This window comes from Cyanistes caeruleus, chromosome 8, assembly GCF_971803275.1.
Source record: "Cyanistes caeruleus chromosome 8, bCyaCae1.hap1.1, whole genome shotgun sequence".
In the NCBI taxonomy this organism is placed as follows: domain Eukaryota; kingdom Metazoa; phylum Chordata; class Aves; order Passeriformes; family Paridae; genus Cyanistes; species Cyanistes caeruleus.
This window is the reverse complement of record NC_141708.1, coordinates 29,161,046-29,184,465: the sequence shown is the minus strand read 5'-3', so window position 1 is coordinate 29,184,465 and position 23,420 is coordinate 29,161,046. Positions and strand designations below refer to the sequence as shown.

The 23,420-nt window shown below is 41.1% G+C and overlaps 1 protein-coding gene across 50 annotated transcripts in view; it reads left to right on the top strand.

The window, feature by feature from the left end:
• Nucleotides 1–23,420, top strand: part of ANK3 (ankyrin 3) — a 350,276-nt gene that overhangs the window by 273,737 nt on the left and 53,119 nt on the right. For 26 of the 50 annotated variants that reach the window (XM_086899768.1, XM_086899761.1, XM_086899756.1 and 23 more), the window contains 4 exons: nucleotides 5,692–5,815; nucleotides 8,728–8,830; nucleotides 14,259–14,365; nucleotides 21,277–21,501. In XM_086899768.1, the coding sequence (XP_086755894.1) occupies nucleotides 5,692–5,815; nucleotides 8,728–8,830; nucleotides 14,259–14,365; nucleotides 21,277–21,501 (559 nt within the window). Of the gene's footprint in view, nucleotides 1–5,691; nucleotides 5,816–8,727; nucleotides 8,831–14,258; nucleotides 14,366–18,378; nucleotides 18,412–21,276; nucleotides 21,502–22,233; nucleotides 22,333–23,420 lie in introns of all 50 variants that reach the window. The other 24 variants (XM_086899747.1, XM_086899742.1, XM_086899739.1 and 21 more) reach the window with 5 other exon arrangements.

Genomic DNA, 23,420 nt, shown 5'->3' with positions numbered 1-23,420 from the left:
AGGAAAGTTTGAGTTTTCACAAGGGCATGTAGTGACAGAGCAAGCGAAATGGATTTTAAACTGAAAGAGGTAGGTTTAGATTCAATATTAGGAAGAAATTCTTCACTATGGGGGTGGTGAGGAACTGGAATGAGTTCCCAGCAAAGATGTGGATGCTCCATCCCTGAAAGTGTTCAAGGCCAGGCTAGATGTTTGTTGCTTTGAGCAACCTGGTCTAGTGGAAGGTGTTCCTGCCCATGGCAGCAGAGTTGGAACAAGATGATCTTTAAGGTCCCTTACAACCTAGGCCATTCTATGATACTGTGATGACAGAGTCTTTTTCAAACCCAGCACTGAAAGGGAACTCACAAATCAGATAAGAGGTGGTTTGCAAGGCTTGTGATGAATTACAGGATTTGAGGTGATAACCACTGTTCCTGTGTCTCTTCCCTGACTTTCATATCTGTAAAGACAACTCAGTGATGCCCATCCCCACAATTCGTTAGTGTTAGGTATTTATATGCAATGCATCCACTTACACCAGTCGAAACAAATCTGTTCAAGATGGTAAGGCACTCTGACAATTCTCAGAGCCAGGGAGCTGATTTCCAAGTGGGAGAAAGGCACAAATTTAGCAAACAAATCCAAGCTCTCCCTCACTTGGCTGTGTTCATGTAGTCAGCCAAAACTCTTCAGTGAGACAGACTTGTTGAATGGCTTCCCAATGAGCCACAACCCTCAAGGTTTCTCTCACAAGAGAAATTGAAGACTTGGAAAGTAGAGGCTCAGAGCTTGGGGACAAATGTCAGGAAACCATTTCCTTGTGTTTTATGTCTTGCTGTGCCCACTAAATAAGTATTTACATATTTAAATTGTGTAATTTCTCTTCCCTGCTGAGGAGAGTTTGGTTTGGAGTCAAAGTGGTTGAGAAGAGAGATTTTTTATTCCTTTTCCTAGACCACTCTGGCAAATCTGCCCAAAGGAGGTTAAGTGTTCGGAAACTGCTACACCGCAAAAAAGAAATAGTGTTTTTTTGAAAGATGTGAACATGATTTGTGGGGAAGAGAAATGAGGGCTTGCCTTCATATGCAGCAGTTTGTAGGAGAGCATCTCTCAACGCGCACTTGCTGTGCTTTTATTTTTAAAGAGATTGCAAATCTTATAAATGTGAAACCTGAGACTGGGAGAACTGGGTCTTCCATCTCACCGTCTCCAGCTGTGAGCTGGCTCCCTGTGCAGCTGGGAGTCTCAGCCCTGTGCCTATGGACTTGGGCCTGGTAGGGAGCACGGCTCAGCTGTGGTAAAGCTCAACTCCAATTGCCTTCAGGAGGCCTGGAAGGAATCCCCTCCTCTGCAGCACATGCTCATCCTCTCAGCATCCCTCTGGGCAGCTGCAGGATCTTTAATCTGGTGCAGGGAACTGGAGCCCTGCTGCGCCTGCCACAACCCTGCCATGAGCCCTATCACTACAGCCCTTCCTAAAGCTGCTGCTGCTGTCCCAGAGGAGAAGGGACAGCAAGCCATGGAAGCTGATACAACGAGTAGAGAGACTGTGAGCAGTGAAGGACAAAAAGAATGCAATCCTGAAACCTGATCAGGTGTGGAGAGTTTAGATATTTTCAAAAAACAATTATTCTTGAGGTTTTAAAATTTTTTTATTTGGCCTTCAGTAGATAACAAACTTTCAGGTGTAAACCAGGACACTGTTTTAAACCCATTTAATGGAGATGCCCGCCTCAGTAAGAATAAGCATCATGTTAATCAATCCCTGGAAGATTAGAGAGACATCCTAACAGAACATGAATGCACATTGCCTGATCCCTGAGTAGATGCTAAGATACAACAGTTTAAGAGCATTTAAGACAGGTCAGAACATCACCATACATGAAAATCCGTTATTGGTCATTTTGAGAGGGTTTGATTTATTATATTGTTTTAAGCTCAGTTTTCGGAGTTTCTTTGGCTCTGTAAAATTTCACAGGTTCATAAAAGTTTCAGTGGTTCGGTATTGGCTTTTCTCCATACTTTGTGAAACCAAAACTTTGGCTACAGCTTGAAACATCCTCCTGTTCCCTGTACCTCTTCTACTATCAAGGCAGCTCTGGACAGGCTGTGACGAAGGAGTGGCAAAATCCTCAGGTATCTTCAGCAAAGCCAAATGACAAATGCTCATCTGGATCCCAGCCTATGATTAAATTTTTTCTGGGACTTTTCCCAAGCCACATGATGCCTTCCCTCCTGCTGCCAGAGAGCCTGTATATCTCACTGGCCTCTAAAAGGAACACCTACGCTGTGCTCCTGCAGTTCCCAGCTGTAGGAGACATGCTGGGGGACCAGGAAAACTTGGGATGAAAATGGTGATCAGAGGCAAGAAAAAGATTCCTGGGGAGAAAAAAGAGTGAAAACCAGTAGAATTTTCTATCCCAGAAAATAAAACCAAACAAATTGCGTGAGGGATAGGCTAGAACACATAATGGGTGACAAAGTGAGCAGCAATGCTTGCTGCTCTAGAGAAGTCTAAAAACAGGGGGTATCAGTGAAACCAGCAAGAGGCAGATCCACCTTGAAAGGGTTGCTCCTCCTGTGGGAGGTAGTTGACTTTTATGATTCCTTGCAGAGGTCCTTGGTGTGGGGAGCATAAAAAATTTGTGTGAGTTCAAAGTGTAACTGGAAGAATTTAAAAAGGAAAAAAAAACACCAAGCCTGTTCATGACTGTAAAAACCTCTTTCAGGTATAGAAAATATGTGCTCAAGTCAGTGCCAGCTAGAAAAATGTTCTGGAGTACTTGTGCTGGTCCATGTTCCCATACTCTCCTGTGATATGTGGCTGCTTTCAGAGACTAGAACCGATGGGCCCTTGCTTTGACCTACTGCCGCCGTTTTTCCCTGGACTTTGAGCTGTTTCCTCTACTTGCAAAAGCTTTGTTTACCCACTGTTAGCAGGGACATTACCTTTCTTCAACATATAGCCTATTAGGAAGGGAAGAATGGCAAATGCAGCAAAGCAGTGCAGTATCTTTTAGTGTTTTCTCATCCGTGCCTTATTGTTGGGCATTTCTCTGTTTGTGTTCAGAGATGAGTTTTATCTTCACTCTTCCATGGGACCCTCTCCAGGAATTTCGTGTGCTGTGTGCAAACACTGTGCTCACAGTTACCTGAAGCGCAGAGGATTAGGCTGCAGCACCTAATTAAACAGAGTGGGATTGCTGAAACGTGCACCACCCATTTTGCTCCAGCCTCCCACGATCACAAAGCAATGTCTGGAATTCTTTGAAATTACCACTCCTAGATGCATTTTTTCTTTTGATGAGGGCATTTCATCAGAGTAATCCTGCCCCGGCTGCTTTAGCTGCAGAGCAGGGTAACATCTAAGGTATTTTACAGCTCGACTTTATGCGGCTTTTTAAAATCATCCTCCTTGCCTTTGACAAACGATGCTCTTTTAAAAAATGCCTCCTTTGCTCCTTATAGTGGCGTAGCGCTTTTCTTCAGGTAATAGTAAGGGTAGAAGTCTCCAAATTTAGTGGTCCAGTGGGTAGCCGCTGAAAGTTGCCCAGATCTCTCGCCCTGTCCGGGCCGCTTCTTCGCCTCGCAGGTTCGGTCCGGTTTTCTCCGTGGTCAGCAGCCCCGCAGAGCAGGGCCGGGAGGGAGGGGCTGTGCTGAGGATGGGCTCCCCGGGGCAGCGGGGTGGGCGCGGGGGAGGCGCCGGCCCCGGCCGGGAAGGGCGGGCGGAGGCAGCGCCTTCCCCGCAGCCCCGCGCTCCCTGCTCAGCCCCGGCATCAAGTTACAGAAAAACTACACCCTCGCAGCACCCCTATTTACATACAAATAACTAGAGTGCCTGCATTTATGTCACCATTCAAGAGGCTTGCCAAGGGAGGCTGTAATCCAATCAGCAGAAGCTTTAAAGGGATGTCTGCAGAGTGATTAAAAAGGGATTTTTCTTTTCTTTTTTTTTTTTTTTTAAACTTATTATTTTTCGTTTTGTTTCATATTTGCAAAGAACTTTAATCTGAGTTGAGAGGACAAAGATGCACATGTCCTAAAATACATACGAAGAGATCAAGATGTTAAGAAGATCTCAGTTGTTGTGTGGAAAGCGAATATGACCCACAGGGATTAGTTTGCTTGTGCTGGTTTGGAGATTAAGTCTAAATCACTGCTTAAGGACTAATAGGACTAATAGGAATTCTTGGAAACACCAGGGAAAAAAAAAAATCTTATAGACCAGGCTGGTGAAAATGGCTTTCCAAAACAGTAAGACTTTTTAAAGTTTCACTTGATGTATGATGTTTCTGTTTCGGGTTTTTGAATGCTTTCTGGTGTATTGTGAACATTTTAGCTTTTTGACTGCTGTTTAAAATACTGGTTGTTGCTGGGCTGGAGGAGAAAGTTGGTCTGTTTGTTTGCCGTTTGCAAAGCAGTAGCTGAAGGGGTATTTTTAGACTTGATTGTTAGTTTATAACCAGTGCTCGCCTGTGGTTTCCTGAGTTTAGTAAATGGAAACTAGTCTAAACTCCTTTAATGAGAGCGGGAAACGTGACTCTGGGCTTGGGAGTCTCTTACCTTCGGGAACGCGCTGTTGTTAGACTTCTCAGTTGTGCAATTTAAACTTAACACACCTAAAACTCGTTCACAACAAAGGAGGAGAGTGAATATCGGCAAGCCATGAGTTTACAAGGAGCGCTCTCTGCTCTGTGGTGTTGAGGGAACGGGACGGGGGTGGGGAGGAGGCGAAATCCAGCAACCGCAAAAGGCATATTTTGGACTTGCTCTGTCAATGCAGGAATGTAGGTTTGCATGATGTAATGGCATGCAAATGCTCCCCGCCGGGCAGCTGCTCCGTTAACCCTTTGTGGCGCCTGCCCGCCTCTCCCAACATCTAACTTCCCCTCCTGTTGGGTTTTTTTTGGATAAAACAGCTAAAGATCTCTTTCCGTGCGGATGGTCGCGTCCCACGTGTCCCGGCGGTGCCCGGGGTCCCGCCCCGCTCCGGGGGCTCGGCGGGCCCGGCTTTGTTCCGCCGAGGGATGTTCATCCGGGGATGGGGCTGCTGCCGCAGGCGGAACAGCTTCGGGAAGCGCTTACCTTCCCAAATCAACCTGGCAGTGGGGAGCGGTTCATTTAAAATAAAATAAAAAAAAATCCCGACTTACCTTCAGACTTCCAAAAGGTATTGAGAAATATCCAAGGTGGAAGGCGGGCCTCTTCCTTCCCTCTGCCTCCTTTCTAGCTTGCTGCACTTTTCAGGACTGGTGAGCAAACAGGCTGTCTCTCTCACAGCCAGGGCTTGGTTTGGTTTTGTCGATTGGTTTGTTGTCTTGTTGGGGTTTTTTCCCTCATGTGGAATGATTAAACTTTGTCAGCTCGTTTTTTTTTTTCCATAAGGAAAGTGGGTGCAATGATGCAAAGTACAGAAGAACTCAATAGCTTGCTGAAACTATTGGGCAAAAGTCATCCCTCATATAACTTTATTGGCTTTACGTCAAGGTGGAATTTTGCTTCTTTCGGTTGTCCCCCAATAAAATTATTTTCTCAGGCACATTCAGAGGGTGGATAATTAACACACAGCACGGAAAGAGCCTTAGGGAAAGTGGGGGTGACTGGATTGATTCCTTATTGGTGAGCAGAGAAGGGCGTTATGACTTAGTAAGCACACAAACATCTGCCATGCGTGTAGCTCTGATTTCAGCCCGGCTTTTGTATTGGCAGGTGAGGATGCAATGACAGGTGATACAGACAAATACCTCGGACCCCAGGATCTGAAAGAGCTGGGAGATGATTCTCTGCCTGCTGAAGGATACATGGGCTTCAGCCTGGGAGCCCGGTCTGCCAGGTACTGTATTTGCTGTTTCTCATGTTTGTGTGTTGCCACAGGTACAAGTATTTACAAACCAAGCGTGCTATTCCACACGGCACTGCAGTCTGTTTTGAAGTGGAGGGGGTGTACTTCCTTTGAAGCACATGTTCACTGCAGTTTTATTTCATATTCTTTATTCATGTTGGCTTCTTATGGCAATGATACAGAAAACTTAACTATTCACTTTTTCTGGTCTCTGTTCATGCTCTGAACATCTCTGAGGAACCTCTTTGCTAGTGGTCTGCAGCTGGTCTAGAAACTGATCTAGAGCAGCCAGCAAAGCCAAGTTTATTTCGACTACTACTGGTCAGACTGATAACTCACAGTAGAGGGCTCCCTAATGGGTGTGTTTTGCTGAAGAATGTAAATGCCAGAAAAACTGAATGACAAATCATTTTGCTATTTGGTGCTTTTATTTCTTTAAAGGTGCCAGTGAGTAATTCAATTGAGAAAGACAACATTAAAAAAAAAAAAGCTCTCGCCCCAGAAAAAAAAAAAAGTTTCCCCTAAATTTGTTGCAGGACTTATTTTGACAGGGAATGGATTATGTGTTATGAAAAACAGGCCAAAGTTTCTGTGAACCTGATAAAATGTTGTAAAATTCATATGTCGTCTGACTAATGTTAATTTCAATGCAGGTATTTCCAGATCAACATTTTAGATTTTATTTTTGAATGTTGTTAAAGCCTTCAGTGTGTGTTGCTCAAAGCAGTTAAAGCTGTGTGAGCAGAGATTACTTCCATAGTTGTGGATTTGCAGTGTAGTTACTGACAGTTGAATTGTACTGAAGCTAATAATTAAACCTCATAAGCTGGAGCCCTGAGGGCTTTTTCCTATGCTGTAGTTTAAAGATCTGTTTTAAAAAGTGAGTTCATTGTCTAACAGCAAATGACAACTCCCATAAGGTAAAGTTTAGATATCTACCCTTCAGTCTTGTTTGTTACAGCTGCATTAGAAATGCAAGCATGCAGTGGAAATTTGCTCTTTAGTAGACTCCAGCCATGTTGTGCTTGATTTACAATTTTTAGGGAAGTTAATAAGTATTTATGAGATAATAAATTCATGAGAAATGCCAAGATGCTTTAAATAGTCCATTAGCCAGAAAATCAGCAAATTAGATCTGAAGGGAGCATCTCCTGTCATAGTAAACTGAATTAACAAAGTTGACATGCTGCTTTCAAATCTGGTGTTGAGCAGGGTGATCACACAGCCCTGTCACTGTGATCAGGGCTGGACCAAGGCAGTGGTGTTGCAGGGGGAGCATGCTCTGTGTGCAGAATCCAGCACTGATTTACCTTTCACTCCTAACAGCTCTCTTCCTGCAAAGAGTGCTCCCTGTGCAGGTGGGAGAGCAGATTCCACAGTCACGATCTGTTAGGGAGATCTGAGGTTCAACCCCATGTTATCATTTCTTTGAGAGAAATCTAATATTCCCATGCTTCTGGTTTTAGCAGTGCCATTACTATTTGTTGCTGCGTAGCTCATTTTTTTGCATTGCCCATGTTATGCTCAGAGGAGACAAATACTGTGTTTTTTTTTCGTTGAAGTATTTAATTTAGCAAAAAATATTCTGTGGATGTATCTTACTGCTGATTCTGAGTGTAACATTAAGAAATGAACACATTAAATATATAAGCCATCCAGCCATAACATCTTGCTTTTCCTGTCTGATTCTTTGCTTTCTATTTCTCCTGTTTCTTTTCCAATGTAAATTGCTTTAGTCCAAAAGTCAGGTAAGAAGGCATGGCATCGTGTTACATCTCTTTCATCTTTCTGCTGCTGCCATTGCTTATCTTCATTTTATTCAGCTTTGGAAAGTGACATGCTTTTATTTTGGGGGGCAGGGGGTGGGTTCAGCCCTAGAGAATATCCCTCTGTTATAACAAATATAGCTTTAATTCTTTCTCCCCTTTATCATGTAAAAGTCTGCTTAACATATGTGTACAGTGTGTAGTTGAGATCCCAGTTCTGCTTCCAGCACAAGAAGGAACGTGTGCTAAGGGATTAGAGAAATTCAATTAGCAACTACTAAATGCATGAAACATATTGTAGAGTTTTGAGTGTGAAAAGTGTTGCTAGTTCAAAAGTGTAATATGTTGATGGATGTTGCTTTGTATTAATTCACATTTTTTACTACTTTATTTTTTGTCACGTAGCAAGCATGTCTAGGCCTGCAGCATGTTTTTAGCACATACCATAATGTACCTTCCAGGGTTAAATGTAAAGCACTCCTGTGTTGGTTTAATTGCAACACGTTAAGAGTGATCGTAGTTATTTCTAAATAGTTTAACATGCGCAAAATAATTCCCAAAACGTCAGACTCTGTACTTAGTTGTCAACAAGCAAATTTATTTTTCCTTTAATTTCAAACTTACGATCCTTTCCTTTCTAACTATTGGGATAACTATGGTGTTTGTAGCAATGTCAGAAGTGGTTCAGCCACAAAGAGAATGACAACACATAAAACTTGCTCTTAGTTAAACCTGCTTCAGCAACCTGAGCTGTGTGGGCAGGCACTGTGACCTACCCACAGCTCCCCTGAGACCTGCCCTGGTGGGTTGCCTTCAGGATTAGGGCATGGAGATATTTATCAAAGTTCATCTAAATACCTGAATACACTTTTCTAGATTTATTCTAAAGCCACAACATTACTGCCAAAGCAGTAAGCCTCTGTTGAGATTTTGCTTATGCATATTGTAGGGAAGGGAATATTTAACTATAATCAAATACTTTTTTTCCATTTTCCTCCTTGTATTTATTTCACAGATTATGTATATTTTGCCATTTTATGCTATCCCTGGAAGTTGCATGTATTAATTTTTTTATTTTTATTTTCTGTTCATCTCATTGTCACCTGCACTTTCTATGATAAATGGTAAATACAACAGCCTCCGCTCCTTCAGTTCGGATAGGTCCTACACGCTGAACAGGAGCTCCTATGCCCGGGACAGCATGATGATTGAAGAGCTGCTGGTCCCAGCAAAGGATCAGGTATGTGCTGTGTCTCTGCCATCGGGTAGCTGTGCTTCATATTTGCAGGGCACTGCAGTGTGGAGGCCTCAGCTGTGCCTCCAGAGACTATGGCTGCTCTCTTAGCTGGTGAAAAGGGGCAAGAAAGGAGCTGTGAACAAGAGATTGGGGAGTGGGGGTGTGGGGGGGGTGGAGTGTTTTCTGTGGACTATTTTATAGTCCACAGAAATAGTGGACTATTTTCTGGATTTGATCCTGCAAGAGGCACGTGGCAGGGTCCCAAACCAAGAGTCTTTAAGGTACCAGTTATGTCTCTGAGTGTGGGGTTGGTTATTGGCTGAGGTGAGTGGGTGCTCCTGTGAGCCCCCTGTTACGTGTGTCTTTAGAGTGCTTTGATAAGCTAGGAGCAATGAGTTTTACACCAGGCAACCTTTGTACTGCATAGACTGGGAATTACTTTGCTTGTTCTGTCCACATGGAGGGACTCCCACTGCTGTCCTTGTTTTTTCACTCTTGGGAAGAATTTGGCCTTTTAAAGATTAAGCTATTATAGACTCTTCAGTTTATATATCTTCCAAACACTTGTGCAGTGACTAATGCAACAAAAGCAGCATCTTTTGACCTGATTATAGAGTGGGAAAGTCTTTCCAAAAGCTGGGGAAGATTGAGTGCTGTATGTTTTGTTTGTGAGTGCCTCACCATTTTACTTGGTAGAGTTGCTTCAGATTTCCAAATCTAACTGAATTGCTCAAGAGTTTCTTGATACACAGAAGTCAAAGATCTGTGAGGAAGCTGGTTAAAAATTCACGTAAAAATCCTTACTTGGAAAGGACTGTGGAGTGGAGCTGTTGTTTATATCCTGGAAGAGCATAAGGTGGATTGTAATGAAACAGAGGTTTTCTGCTGCTGTTTTCACAGAGCTTTCCTACACTGGGGAGTTATTGATCTCAGAGGATATTTTCATGGGGAAAAGGGTCCACGGAGCAGGACTTGTACATTTTAAACCTTGATTGTATTAGTCTGTAAATTCTGGTGTGGTATAAGCTGTCCAATTTTACTACAGCTTTTGCCCACAGTTCTGGTGGCATTATAGGAATGGCAGAAATTTGATTCTGTTTAGCAACAGAATGTTTATTATTGTATTGATCCTTCTAAGTGAAATTCTGTAAACCTCGAATAACCTTAATTTGGAACAGCCATCTAAGGAGTGTTTTTAAAGCTTGCATAGCAGTGATTTTGTGGTTTTGTTTGGTTTGAAGTAATACAACAAAATCTGCAACTACTGGCAGTAGGGACAAGAAATTCTATGTCAGGACTGAGCACCTAAAGCTGCTTCGATGCCTTCTAATACTAAGACTTCATTAAGCGTTCTTGATACGATGGAAATTTCAGAAGAAAGGAAGACTCTTCATTCTGAGTATATATTGCATCCTTTTATGATCCTGGCTATGTTTGTGACCCCCATTAAAGTAGATGGTGGATGGATTTAGCAGCCAGGATGTATCTTATCACATTGCAGGATTTAAAACCAGCTCTATGCTTAACAACTCTCAAAGAATGTGGTGGTGGGAAAAAATGTCCAGTCCAGTTTTGAGAGGTTAGTAAAGCCATGATTCTATGCAAAGCAAACAAAAAAGCAAGAAACTATCTTCATGAGAAAGGGAGACCAGCTAAAACTTTCTGCCATGCCTTCTCTAAACCTCCACATCCTGACAAAAATCTATCTATCTATCCTCTGGAATTCCTGTGGTTTTCTGCCCAGCCCAGCCCTGGCTTTTGGCTGAAGCAGGAGAGGTGCATATGGGAGATGGAAAAAATCCACGCCCCTTTTTCTCATCTCTCTATACATTAAATGGGCTCTAAAATAATCTCTGCTATGGCAGTAGAAGGCAAGGGGGGGAAAAAGCACCAATTTGTGTTCCACCAATGAGATTCACAGGAACAAAGATCTTTGTGGTTTGAAATCAATATTCTAAAAGTCTGTCTGGGATCTGAGAGGAGTTAAGGCTATTTTGGGAATCACACTACTTTGATACAGAGTGATCCATTGCCTGTCTGTAAATGCCATTTCCTCTCCTTTTGTACAGCTCAGACCTGTGTGGAGCTCATTGCAACAGCAAAGTAAATTATTTGGAATTAATTTTATCACAAACATCAGTATGTAAAAGAGTAAGGAGCATTTGCCAGCCTCTTGGTCTGGTTAAGACAGATGAGCCCATGGCCACCTCTCCCCAGGATCCCTGGTAGACTTGGGAGTCTGGAAGGAGTCAAATGAGGAAGATTTGGAACCATTCTTTACTGAACCTCACTGCCAGCGTAACACATGGAGTGTTAGAGAAGAGTTTCTAATAATTCTTTAGAAGTCATGGTATTCTCCATTATTTGTATTTGGTGGCTTATTGCTGACCCTGTTCACAGGGAAGTCTGAATCCAGGCCACACTGTACCTCATAACCTGGCTGGAGCAAAGTTAAATTTTCTGTGTCCTGACGTGTTACCTTGGATGCAGCAACTCAGACTAAATCCAAGTGAATTCTCCACGGAATAATTTACATCAGCCTCTGAATTTATTCAGCCAAAGGCAGGATGACTTGGGCTGTCCATTAAATAGCAGCTTGCTGAATCACTTCAGTCTGGATAAATTCATCTGGGAGGAAGCATAAATTTTTCTGTTTGCTGAACTCTGATATTACACAGCCTGGATATTCAGTTATGCAACCAGCAGGATCCTTGCCAGCAGAACCCTCAGTATTTTTACACTCACATTTGCATCTAAGGCTGCCACACCCTTTAGCAATGCATTTTTAACCTATCTCAGTCCAGAGAGGGAACACTGGGACCTGACCAAATACAGAATGGGTCCTGTGATTTGATGTCATTCACAATGTACTATCTTCTGGACTGCTTATATTCTAACTTACACAGGAAGATTTTTTTTTTTTTTTTTTTTTATTACTTTTTTTGCCTGCATGGAAAATCCAGCACCTCAACAGCCTGCAAAAATGAGATTCACAGATGTGTGCTGTGTGTAAGATGAGTGTGTCCAGCTATCAGCTTTTCCTACTCTGTTTCTCAACCAAAATTATTAGCTGCAGACTTTTGGCTTTTGTTTGCTCTAAATATGTCCAGAAGATCTGTTTGATTGCACTTGGTCAGAAAGGAATGCTTTAAAATAATCCAGTCACCTGGTGTGCAGACCATGTCTCAGGGCAAGGAACTGGACTGAGGAACCCAACCTATGTGTGTAGGTAAACCTAGAGCACAGTTATGGTGCAGGAGCACCTCTGTCTTGCACAGATTATTTTGGAGTGATGGTATTTCCTTGGATTTTATATGGCTCTGTTTAGTTTTCTATATCCCACTGCTAAGGTAACATAAGCATTTTTAATCTGTCACAGGAAACCTGACCCGACATTTATTTGTTGATATGTGTCCTGGTGCATGCCTGGGTCTCCATGCAGTGATGCTGTACACTGTAGCAAGCCTTTTGAGGACAAACACCAAATTGTGTTGTTATTTTTGGCCAATTTCTTTTGTTTCTTTGCTTTGTCCTATTTTTGATGATAAAGTTTATCACTAAGCAAAATAATAAATTTATTTTTGTTTATCAAAATTTTTACTATGCCTGAGACAGTGTGTCTGAATCTTACACTGTTTGGTATCTAAAGTAAGAACGGGCTCAGTGTGAGCTCTTACAAATCACTTGGAATAGCAGAAATCCACAGTGTTGGCTTTCCTGCCTAAACCACTGGCTCTCCAGGAAATGCTGGAGAATCCCTAGTATCTTATTGGAAAGACTAAGAAAACTGTCATCATTAAACTAAATTACAACACATATTTCAAATGGCACTAATTAAGTCCACTTCAGTTGCTTAACTGTCACTGTTTTGACAGCATTCATTTTCTTTTATGTCTGATGGTGTATTTTGCTGTTTAGCATATGCAAGTTTGCCCTCTATTGTTGTCTGTGCTTGAACCATCAGGGCTCAAGTACATCTGCTACAACACGAAGTTTAATAGAACATCCCTAATACAAGTGTTGAGCTAGGGAAAAGGAGGGAGGCATCGAGCAGGAGTGACAGAGCGAAGCTGCACGCTGCAGGGATTTCTGTTGATGGGCAGTAAATTACAGTGTCAATAGTTTTTGGAAGGAAACCTGGTATCCTCATTTCTAATGAAAGAAATGCCTACAGAGTGCAGTTTTTTAGAAATCCCAGAGCTATGGGAGTGTTGCACATTCCAGCCAGCAGTGCAACAGCTATCTGTCTGCTTATCTTTTGAAAGTTTCCCAAGAGAAGTCTTTTTGTGTGTTTATGACTGAATTTGCCAGATTTACTTCTAATGCTGATATTTATATCCAAAATAATTAATTCGCACTACCAGTATGTGTCAGCATATTAAAAAAACTCAGGTGGAAATAAGAAGGTTTTAGAAGCATGTGCTTGGCTCTGGTTTGACTTGAACCCACTGAATTTGATTTGAAAACAGCCCATGAGATTTCGATCCAAACAGGCTGCTCTCTCTATCTGCATTTGCCTCTAAGCAGCAAACAACCTACTTACAGGAAACACTGAGATTTTTAACACCATCCTGGGTGAGAATTGTGTATGTTGCTTCTTGACTTATTTGTATTGATGTAACTTATTATGGTGCTTCTTAAATTGGGGAGACACTTTCATGTCACCCTGAAAATAGGTAAAAACAGTATTTAAAGTTTAGTTGGTTTAATTTCCTAAAACAAGAGAAACAAAGGAAAACAAATATTTTTTTCTGGAATAGCTTTGCTGCCTAGTAAGATGATTTATAGTGTGAGGGATGTTGTGGGGCACAGGATGCATGAATGTCCATGTGCATGGACAGCAGGAGAAAGAAATCACCTCAGTGTCTGTCCGAGGGGGGAGTTAATTATAGCCTCACAGGGTTAAAGCTATTTCTGTCCAGATGAGTAGGGGCAGTGGCACTCCACAAAACAGTGCCCATGTTGGTTGTGTATAAAGACAAACCAAACCCCTCCTGCGTTCACAGCCTCAGTGAAGCTCACAAGGAAGTTATTCACAGGTTCTGCTTGAATAAGGATCTATCTAATGGCATCCTCTGAGGGGTGGTATTACACTGCCTGTCTATATGGTGTATGACTGCAGTACAAATGGTAATATTTTTTTTCAATCCTTTTAACCTGGCTCGTAAAAGTAAGTAAAGATTGGGAGAGATATTCTTGAAACTGAAGGAAGTGCAAAAAGCAGGCAAAAAGAATGTTTGAAGAGACAAGAGTTTGTTGTGTATTTCATGTTTCTGTTACAGGATTTCCAGTAATTTAACCCTGGAGCACTGTTAAATGCCAGTTAAAAGACCAGATCTAAATTTAATATAATTATATCAACAAGCTTGGATTTAAGACAAGTGTTTCTAATGTTAATTTTAAATTTCAATTTATCTCTTTTGTTTTGAAGCACCTGACGTTTCAAAGGGAGTTTGATTCTGATTCTCTCAGACACTATAGCTGGGCTGCAGACACCTTGGACAATGTTAACCTTGTTTCGAGTCCCATCCATTCTGGGTAGGTCACTTAACAGTTTTCCTTTATCTTTAGATGTGGAACTGTATTAGCTGCAGAATACAGCCTGCTGTAATGGCTGATAACATGTCTGTTCCTGCTCCACTTGAAGCCAGTGGCAAAATTCACACTGAATTCAAGGAGGGTGCTTAATAACAAGAGTCAGTCTAAATTCTTGCATATCAAACCAAAAACTTGCTTCTGCACTTAATTTTCTGAATGCTTAAGCTCTGTAATCCTGCAGGCTTCTCATTAAGAGTCCTGTTTTGCTTTTTCTGTTGCTTAAGCTCTAAGTGTCATAAATTATTATGTTTGCATTGTGTTATATTTTCTGTAATATGAAATCAGAGATGGAATGTTATGCTTTCTGTTCTTTCATAGAGGAAAAAAATAGGGGGGCTTTAATTCGGTCTCTTTATTTACACCTTCAAGCTCCTGACTAGTCTCCAATATCTGTAGTTTGATTTTAGTGGTGCTGTTTGTTTACTTATGAGTTTTCACTATAATTTAGGTGCTTCTTAAGAGTGCCACACAGACTTGATTTAAATGCAGTAGAAGTGATGTCTGAATGCATATTGTAAAAATTTGCAAATGAATGTGTAAGTAATCTTTGCATATTATTAGATTGGCTAGTGTAAATATTTGTTGTTTAGTTTTTGAGATCAGGACATAAAATCTCATATCAGTTTTAATTTACTTCCCTGTTTTGTGACTAATTACATTCTTATCATAAAAATGAGCGTGACACATACCAAAATACTTCATTTCTAATACATCAAGCCCCACAAATCTAAAGCTACAGTCCCACAATGCACATCTGCACCTGCATCTGCTGAACAGATCTATACAACAGTGGATTTTTAGGTCCCAAGCTGATAAAACACTGCACATTGTCAGTGCTAGCATTAAAATGTCAAGAATTGCAGTAAGAAAAGCTGAAGGCTGTTGGTTATCATGGAATGGTGCATTGGCAAAGGACCCGAGAGAGCTGGTAGCTCAACCCTTTCCTTTACTGTAGGATAAAATGTAGCCAAGCCATTCCTGATGTACGTTGAATGTCCTAATAATCACTAAAAATAAGAGATTCTATAGGCCCCCAGCTTCAGGAGTGCAGTATCTTCTTATGCTATTTCTTCCCCAAATGGTCTGCTTAAAATTTCATGGCTGCAGACTAAGCCTATTTCATAGTCATAGTGGAAATCCATTGCCATATCTGTAGTTGACTTGGGGAACAGTATCTTGCTGCTCTCTTAACAGACAATCCTGGCTTTTAGACTAAAATGTCCCAGACATTCCTAGGTGATCCTTTCCCCATTTCAGCACATTCCTGCTGCTCTGCCCCAGCTCTCTCTTCTTTGATGAGAGCTTCTTTGTAAGCCAGGATCACCACTTCTTTGGTCTGGCACATAGCACACTTAAGCAGTCCCACAATGAAAGTTAACCTTTTGGTAATTTCAGTTTCTACTGGTAAATGTTTGTGACCTGCTAGAATTTCTTGGCTCTCTTTTGAAATCCTGAAGTTTGGTTAATTTTTACTGGTGTTGTGTTTAAGTGTTTGGCTTCTCCCCTCTGTTTGCATTTGTCTCTATGGTATTTCAGTTTGTTGGTTCCAGCCCCTTTTTCCATTTTTTAGCAAGAGAGCTTTTCATTCTGATCCTATTTTCCAAAGACTTTTCAGATATTTTTCCTATGTTTAAATCATGAAGACATTTAGCCTAGTACCTGTGCCAGAACATCACAGTGAAATATGCCCTTGAAGTTCCCTTTCAGTGTAGCAGGAAAGCATTGATGGTATCTCTTTTGAGGTAACTTAAGTGATCCTGCACTTACCTTATGTGTACTGTACCTCCATTGCTTGCTGAGGTACCAAGGCAGTACCTCCACACATCAAAGAAGAAATTCAAATTCATTTTTTTAAGAGCATGAATTGCTCTTATCACTTATATTTTTGGTTTGTTTTTATTTTGAGACTGGTGGCAGACAAAGTATAATATATTGATTAATTACCTTGATCCTTTAGGCCTTTATAGAATGATTATTAAATAATTTATTCGTGAATATTTCCTGGTAATTTGGGTTATACGTTGATTGGTCTAAAATTTTATGGTTTCTTTTCATCCTGATAGAAGATAGGTCTGGTGTTTTCATCATGTCGGTCCTCTGGGACAATACTTGCCTGCCCTTAGGTCTTCAGCATGTTCACTCGTGGTTCCAGCCCTCCGAAACATATATTCTGTGGACATCTTCACATAAAATCTGCTCCCTTGGTACATGGACCCTCTCTAATGCAGAGGTGGTCTAAGCTGCTGTCCAGGGGGGAGCAAACTGTGGGGCTGCATAGCAGGGAGAGGACAGATATCCTCCAAACAGGTATAGCTCTCCAAATGAGCATAAACCAAAATATTCTCCAAACACGTAGGCTTTTCTGACTCATTACATTTCTTATTTGACATAGGGAGTCCATCAGAAATGATGCTCTGAGGATTCAGTTCCTTTGTCAGGAAAAAAAGCCCCAAATCTCACTCATTTACTTTCTAGTTGTGGCCCCATATTATAATATGATCCTGTTTGATTTTCCTGGTTATTTTCACCTAGAGGCTATCAATAGATGTTCCCTTCTAATCTTCCAGTACCTCAGCACATCTGATATGCAGAGGATCATGACTTTCCACATCTCTTCTGCCAGTCTTTTCCTAAACAGCAAATCCTTTTCTGCGTGTTTGGGGTGCTTCATCCCTGTCTTTGTCCCCAGTTCTGTCTGTGGCTGGCGGCAGGGGCTGCCAGCCCTCGTGGTGTGGTGGCCCTGTGGCCAGGTTCTGACCCCCACTGCTCTTTGCCATCTCCATCTTCACAGGGCTCCCCGATACGCTGTGCCAGGAGCACCGCTGCTGCCTCGGGTCACTCTTTTCTCCATTTTCCTGCTGTCAGAAGAAAGCATCAGTTTGTTCTTATTTCTTAACCCAGGCAGAAGGGGAATTCTGGGAGTAGGATGTGGAGATCCGGCAGTGTGTCAGTGAAAGGAGAAGAAAGTAGAAATTGTTGGCAGTGATTTCAACTCTTCTGGTTTTTCCTTTTTTCAAGCCAAGATAATGTTTTATGTTTTTCTTCTTGAGTTCAGATAAGTTGTTTTTCCAGCATATATTTTGAACAGAGTCCATTGTAAGCAGTACATTGAAATGCATCGTGAGTCATGAGGCCCCTGGAAGGGTAGAGACCCTCACCAAAATGACCTTCAGCTGTCAGATGTGAGCTTACTCCTGTAGTTTTTTTTCCCTGTAGTAAAATGTGGGCGTTCTCTCTTTGTGTTGCTTTTAACTCCTTCATTTTCTTGGCTGAAAGAAGGAAAAGGCAATGCCACACTGCCTTCCAATATTGAAAAGCTCAGAAGTACTGAATCCAGTCTTGTAAAGTGTAATAAATCAGATTCATTACAGTTTACTGTATTTTAAATTATATTAAGTATATGTAGTTTAAATTATATTAACTGTATATAGTTTACTCCAACCTGCTCTACTCACAGAACTCATTTTTGACAGCACTGCAATGGATGGCATGGACTGATATGACTTTCAAGCACCCTGCCACACATATGTTTATACATTATGCTTTGGAAGATAAACTGCTTTACAAAAGTGCAAGAACTAGTTTTTCATGGCACACAGGAGCATGTTTTTGGAATTCAATGAAGTTGTGCTGCAGTAAATTCTCTGCTGACCAAATAATCACCAAATGCTTTTCTCCTTGTGCTTCTCCATTTTCCAGAGAACTTACAGAGTTGTGCTAATTAAATGAACCCTCCCTTTCAGATTTTTTTTTCATGTGTATCATATTTTATATGACATATGTCATGATATGTGAATCAAAAGTCAAATAATTTCTGAAGCTGGCCTTTAAACATGTTGCTTTTGTTATTTTTCTGATTGTTACCTTTTCTTTGCACTTATTGATATTTTCTGTTGCTTGCCTCTAATTATCTTACATTAATTTTCCCATTTGCTTTCTAAATTATTTTGCAGCTATTCCTCTCCACTCCCCCAGTATGATTCAAGGTGATAACACTGTGCTTTCTGTGAATCCTCATTTTATTTTGCTTTTTTAAACTTCTTTTCCCACAGAGTGTGTGTAGATGTTTGTAGTGCATCCAACCACATCCTCATCCCTTCCATGTTTTGAAGTAGAAATGCTCATTAGCCTTTAGCGCTGTGTTTTAGAGGTCATACTGTAGTTTCCATCATTAGTGCTACATTAATTTAGGTAAGCATCAGCTACTAATGTTTTTAGATAGAAAGTGCATGAAATACTGTTTGGAATTGTTGTTATTGTTTTAAACGGTAAGTTACTAATCAGAAAATTAAACAAGGAAATAATTCATTAATAAGCTGCTGACAATGATTGCCTTTCTCTGGGAGCAATGTGCACAAAGGCTGGTCTGCTGCAGATTTTGTCTGCACTGGAGGCTGCAGCATGGTACAGACACCACAGCTGGGAGGGGCTGGTTCCTGCACTGAGGCAGATGCTCGTGTCAAAGGTTATTTACCCTTGCTGTGAGCAGTGTGCAGTAGCAGTACTAAACTCCTGGTTGCTAAGGCTGGACTGACCTTAAAATCTACATACAGCCTAAACATCCCTGGTAACTCAAGGACTGATTTTTGTAGGTACTTAGTTTTGACTTTTTGACTTCTACTGATTTTTTTTTTAGATTTTTATTTTTTAATTATGAATTTAAGACAGATTTAGGTGCCTAGAGTTTTTGGCAATGCACTCTTACATACTTTTCAACATTTAAATAGTTTGGATACAAAAGGCAGCATCTTATTTGAGTGTAAGTTGTTGTCATTTTTGCACTAGATGAAAGCCTTTTTTTCATTATTAATTCTGAGGTGGCTTAACACTCTGTTATACATGAAAGGCAGCTCTCCAAAACATTGCTTTGTGCTGAGCCATCAGGCCAAGCCCAGCCCTGCCAAGCTCCCCAGGAGGCTCCTCCATGGTGCACTGACCAGCTGTGCCTCTCTGGAGCTGCTGCAGCTTCAGCCCTGGGGATGCTCCAGCCAGGCATTCCTCCACCCTACGAACTACAGAGTCTGAAATGGCCCCAGCTCCTCTGCAGACAGGAACCATGCACATATTTAAAAGGCCAGCTAAGTGTCCATAAATACTAAGATTAAAATCACTTATAGAGTATATAATTTAAAGATCAAGCATACTGGTTTTGACACAGTCTAATATTTATGGAAAGCGTTTGGTTAGCCAAGATCCTATCCTGCTGAAACAATTCCTCTTGTGAGGAGCTGGGATACCCTAGTGGCAACATTTGGATTTGTTGGTGTGTACAGCACATTTATCTAGGAGAGAAACATGGAATGTGGATACAGTTTTTCTGTGTGAAAACTACTGTGAAATATCATGCCTCAGTATTATAAAGTGTCTGGCTCATGAGAAATTATAAATTTGGGCTAGGGTCATCTCAGAAAGATCTTTACTGATGGATTTTAATTTGAGGAAAGGCAATGTAGCAACTTCTTGATCTGGAATTCAGCTGGACAGCATTTCTGTCGTACTTCCTATATTTATAGCTGGTGTCCCTATTCACTTCTCTCCTCCAGACCACTAAATACCAAATGTTGATTTCTCTTCTGCTTTTGTGCAGATTTTTCCCACCCATGTTGGCCAGACTTCTGAATACAGCTTATTTGCAGGCCTGGCCAGAGCCTGTCAGCTGCTGCTGCTGCTATCCTTCTGGTCTCAAAGCAAATGGAACTGTGTTGCACAAATTCCCAGTCATACCTCAGAGCACTTGGGGGCTTTTTTTCAAGAACCATCAAAATCCCCTGGATTATTGGTTTACACCCTTAGTCCACTTTACTGTCAGGAGCCAGAAAATTGAATGGATTCACCTGTTAGTCATGTGAAGGTTTAGTTCTTAAAAGCTGGAAGTTTTGGCAACAGCCTTGAAAATAGTGAAGCCACATGACAGACGTGTCAGCTATGTCAGTATCTATCATACAGAAGGAGCAAACAAAATTTGTACTGGCTTCAAGACTGGGCTGATAACTTCTGTCCCTCTTGATACCAGCCTGTTATTGCATCTTCTACCAGAATCTATTCTAATATTAATTGTTAATTTTAATTATTCCCTTGCTAATGTAAAGGATTATATTAAAAGATATACATAATTTACAAATATAATTTTTTACTCCCTTATTAGAAAATGGAAAATTATGCATTGCAATGACACTAGCAAGTGCGATTTTTCTTTAATGTCTCTTTTTTTGCTAATGAATCTAATCTTCAAAGAGAAGTAATGGCATGATTTCCTCCAGGGAGCCAACAGCCTAAAGGAAGTTATGAAGTTGGTAGTCATCACTTATCTTCCCCATCAGTGGAAGCCCTTAGTAGCCTGGACTGTCACCCATTGTGCTGGCACTTGCTCTGACAGCCATCAGGAGTATTTGCAAATGAAACAGTGGGGACATTTTAAAGACTCAGGTTCCAAAAATAATAAGCACTTTTGATTCTCCTTTTTCTACATTGTCTGGTTGCTTTATGCATGTGAGGCTAATTACTCTCATTTGTGGACAGTAGAGCTAACAGCAACAAAGGGATGTTTTAAAATTCTAACAAACCACTACTAATACACTACTTGTGTAGTGTATTACTTTACACTACTTTTAATCCAAATTGCTCAGAGATGTCAGTTCACCATGATGTTGCTAGAGCTTTAGCAATTCCTGCTTTTGATAACCAATTGTTAATATATGCAAGTCCAAATTCTAAAAGGATCTTCATGTTCTTTTTAGTTTAGATGATTGGGATGGCTTTTCTAATGTTTTAAAGTCTGCGTCTGCTGACTTTTTGCTGATATTCTGCTTGTTTTGTGATGATTTTCATTGATGTGTTTTCTTTTTGTGCAGTTTCCTGGTTAGCTTTATGGTGGATGCACGCGGGGGTTCGATGAGGGGCAGTCGGCACCACGGCATGAGGATAATCATCCCACCGCGGAAGTGCACGGCACCCACCCGCATCACCTGCCGCCTGGTAAAGAGGCACAAACTGGCCAGCCCACCACCCATGGTTGAAGGAGAAGGATTGGCAAGTCGACTTGTAGAAATGGGGCCAGCAGGGGCACAGTTTTTAGGGTGAGTTGTTCTGTGAGTTTGTTTATGCTCGTGTCACACCTTTCATTCCCTTTATCCTGTGGATCTAGGTAGCTAAACATTGACTCTACCTCATCTGAGCCTGTAACACAGGCTACTTAAAAAATTAAAAAGCGCTAACCTGCCATTCTTTCTGGAAAGAACCCTTGCATTTCAAGAAGAGTTTTGCCTCTTTGATAGCTGCAGGATGGAGCTGAAGGTAAGGAAAGCCATGGAAAGGCCAGGTCCCACCCCCATCTACTCATACAACCCTGCCTTGGAAGTCAGGAGGAGTCACACACTGAAAACCCAGAGCAGGTTTTGACCCTCTTGCTTGTAGAGTATTTAGAGAAACAGAGCTATCACAAAGAATTGTCCTAGAAAGACCCACAGGGACCCAGATACTGAGCTCTGTTCCCAACATGCGCAAGACTCCCTCTGGAGTTGCTGGGAGCTGCCTGTCTCTGTCTTGTGGAGCAAAACCACTTGGACTGACAGCAGAGCACCTACCATAGAGTGGTGGCATGAGTAGTACCAGTGCTAGGAACTGACTACTTTTAAAGCTTAAAATAGGGAAAACAATCCACTATGATGTGGCCTTTTTTCTCCTAATTATAAATTTTGTTCATTACCATGAGTGGCACCCTGGTGTAAACTGCTGGTTCTGTCGGGAATGACAGCTTGTTCCTAATTTCCCCTTCTCGTTTCTCTTCCTGCTGCATGGATGTTATTCAGTAAACTGCATCTTCCTAAAAGTCCTCCCCCTCTAAATGAGGGTGAGAGCATGGTTAGCCGAATCCTGCAGCTTGGTCCACAAGGAACAAAATTTATTGGGTAGGATATGTACGGAAAAGATACAGAATGTCTACAGTTTTTATTTTGTTTCCAATTTTTTGTTATTCCCATTATTTTTTTTAAGTTTCCAAAAACTTTCAGTTGATTTATGTCACTGAAAGAAAATCATAGTGGCTTGATTTAATATAGCTCTGCTACTACCTTGTGCTTATAGGCATGTAAAATTCACTGCCAGCATTCTGCTTTCATAACTTCTGTGCTTTTTGTAATTCTTTAAATTTGAAGTGTTTCTACTGCATTAAATACATTTTAATACACAGTGGCAGTCCTTTAAGTTCAACCCTGTGGTAGAGAAGGTATTTACAGGCCTCAAGTGAGACTGTTTTGGGAAGAACATTTGTAAAATGTGATCTCATAAAGCCCATTACTTATGAAAGATTATTCAGAAAAAAATGTTATCAAGTGAATGAATTGATTCAGCAAGATTGGATCTTTTCAACCTGCAAGAGGCGGCTTGTTAAAATAAATTTACAAAGCCAAGTATGCTACCCAAAGGGACTGCAGTGTATAGTCTAAATATGTAAGAATGTTTCCGTATGTTTTTGACTGTTGTTTTCAAACCATATTGTGAAATTTATTGCATTAGGTTTTCAAAATATTGGTGAGTGTTTGGTGTCCCAAACCTGTTCAATACCTTCTCACTGTAAATGTCATGCACAAAATTGTGTAGTTTCTAAATATTTACAGAGACAGTATCTGAAATATTAGCCTGCAAAGATTGTACTACAGCGTTAGTTTTCAGCTTGTGCTCATTTTGAACTAGACAGTAAATATCTTAAGCAATGTATTTGAATTTTTGGTATTTTCTTGCTGTGCACAATGGGAGAGAGCAGCTACATTCCTGTTTTTTTGTTAAAGAACTGGAGACTTGAAAAATAGACTGGGTTTTCCTAAAAGCATCTAAAATATATGTTAACTCCTTTTATCATTTTCATGGGGCAAAAAAGACTAACTCTTCTCCCTGGGAATTTAATGTGCAAACTGGGTCTCAAGCTAGTTTGTTTTTCCCCATGATGGCTGTTGTGATTTCATGCTCAAGTGATGGATTGGTTAACGCACCCAACACC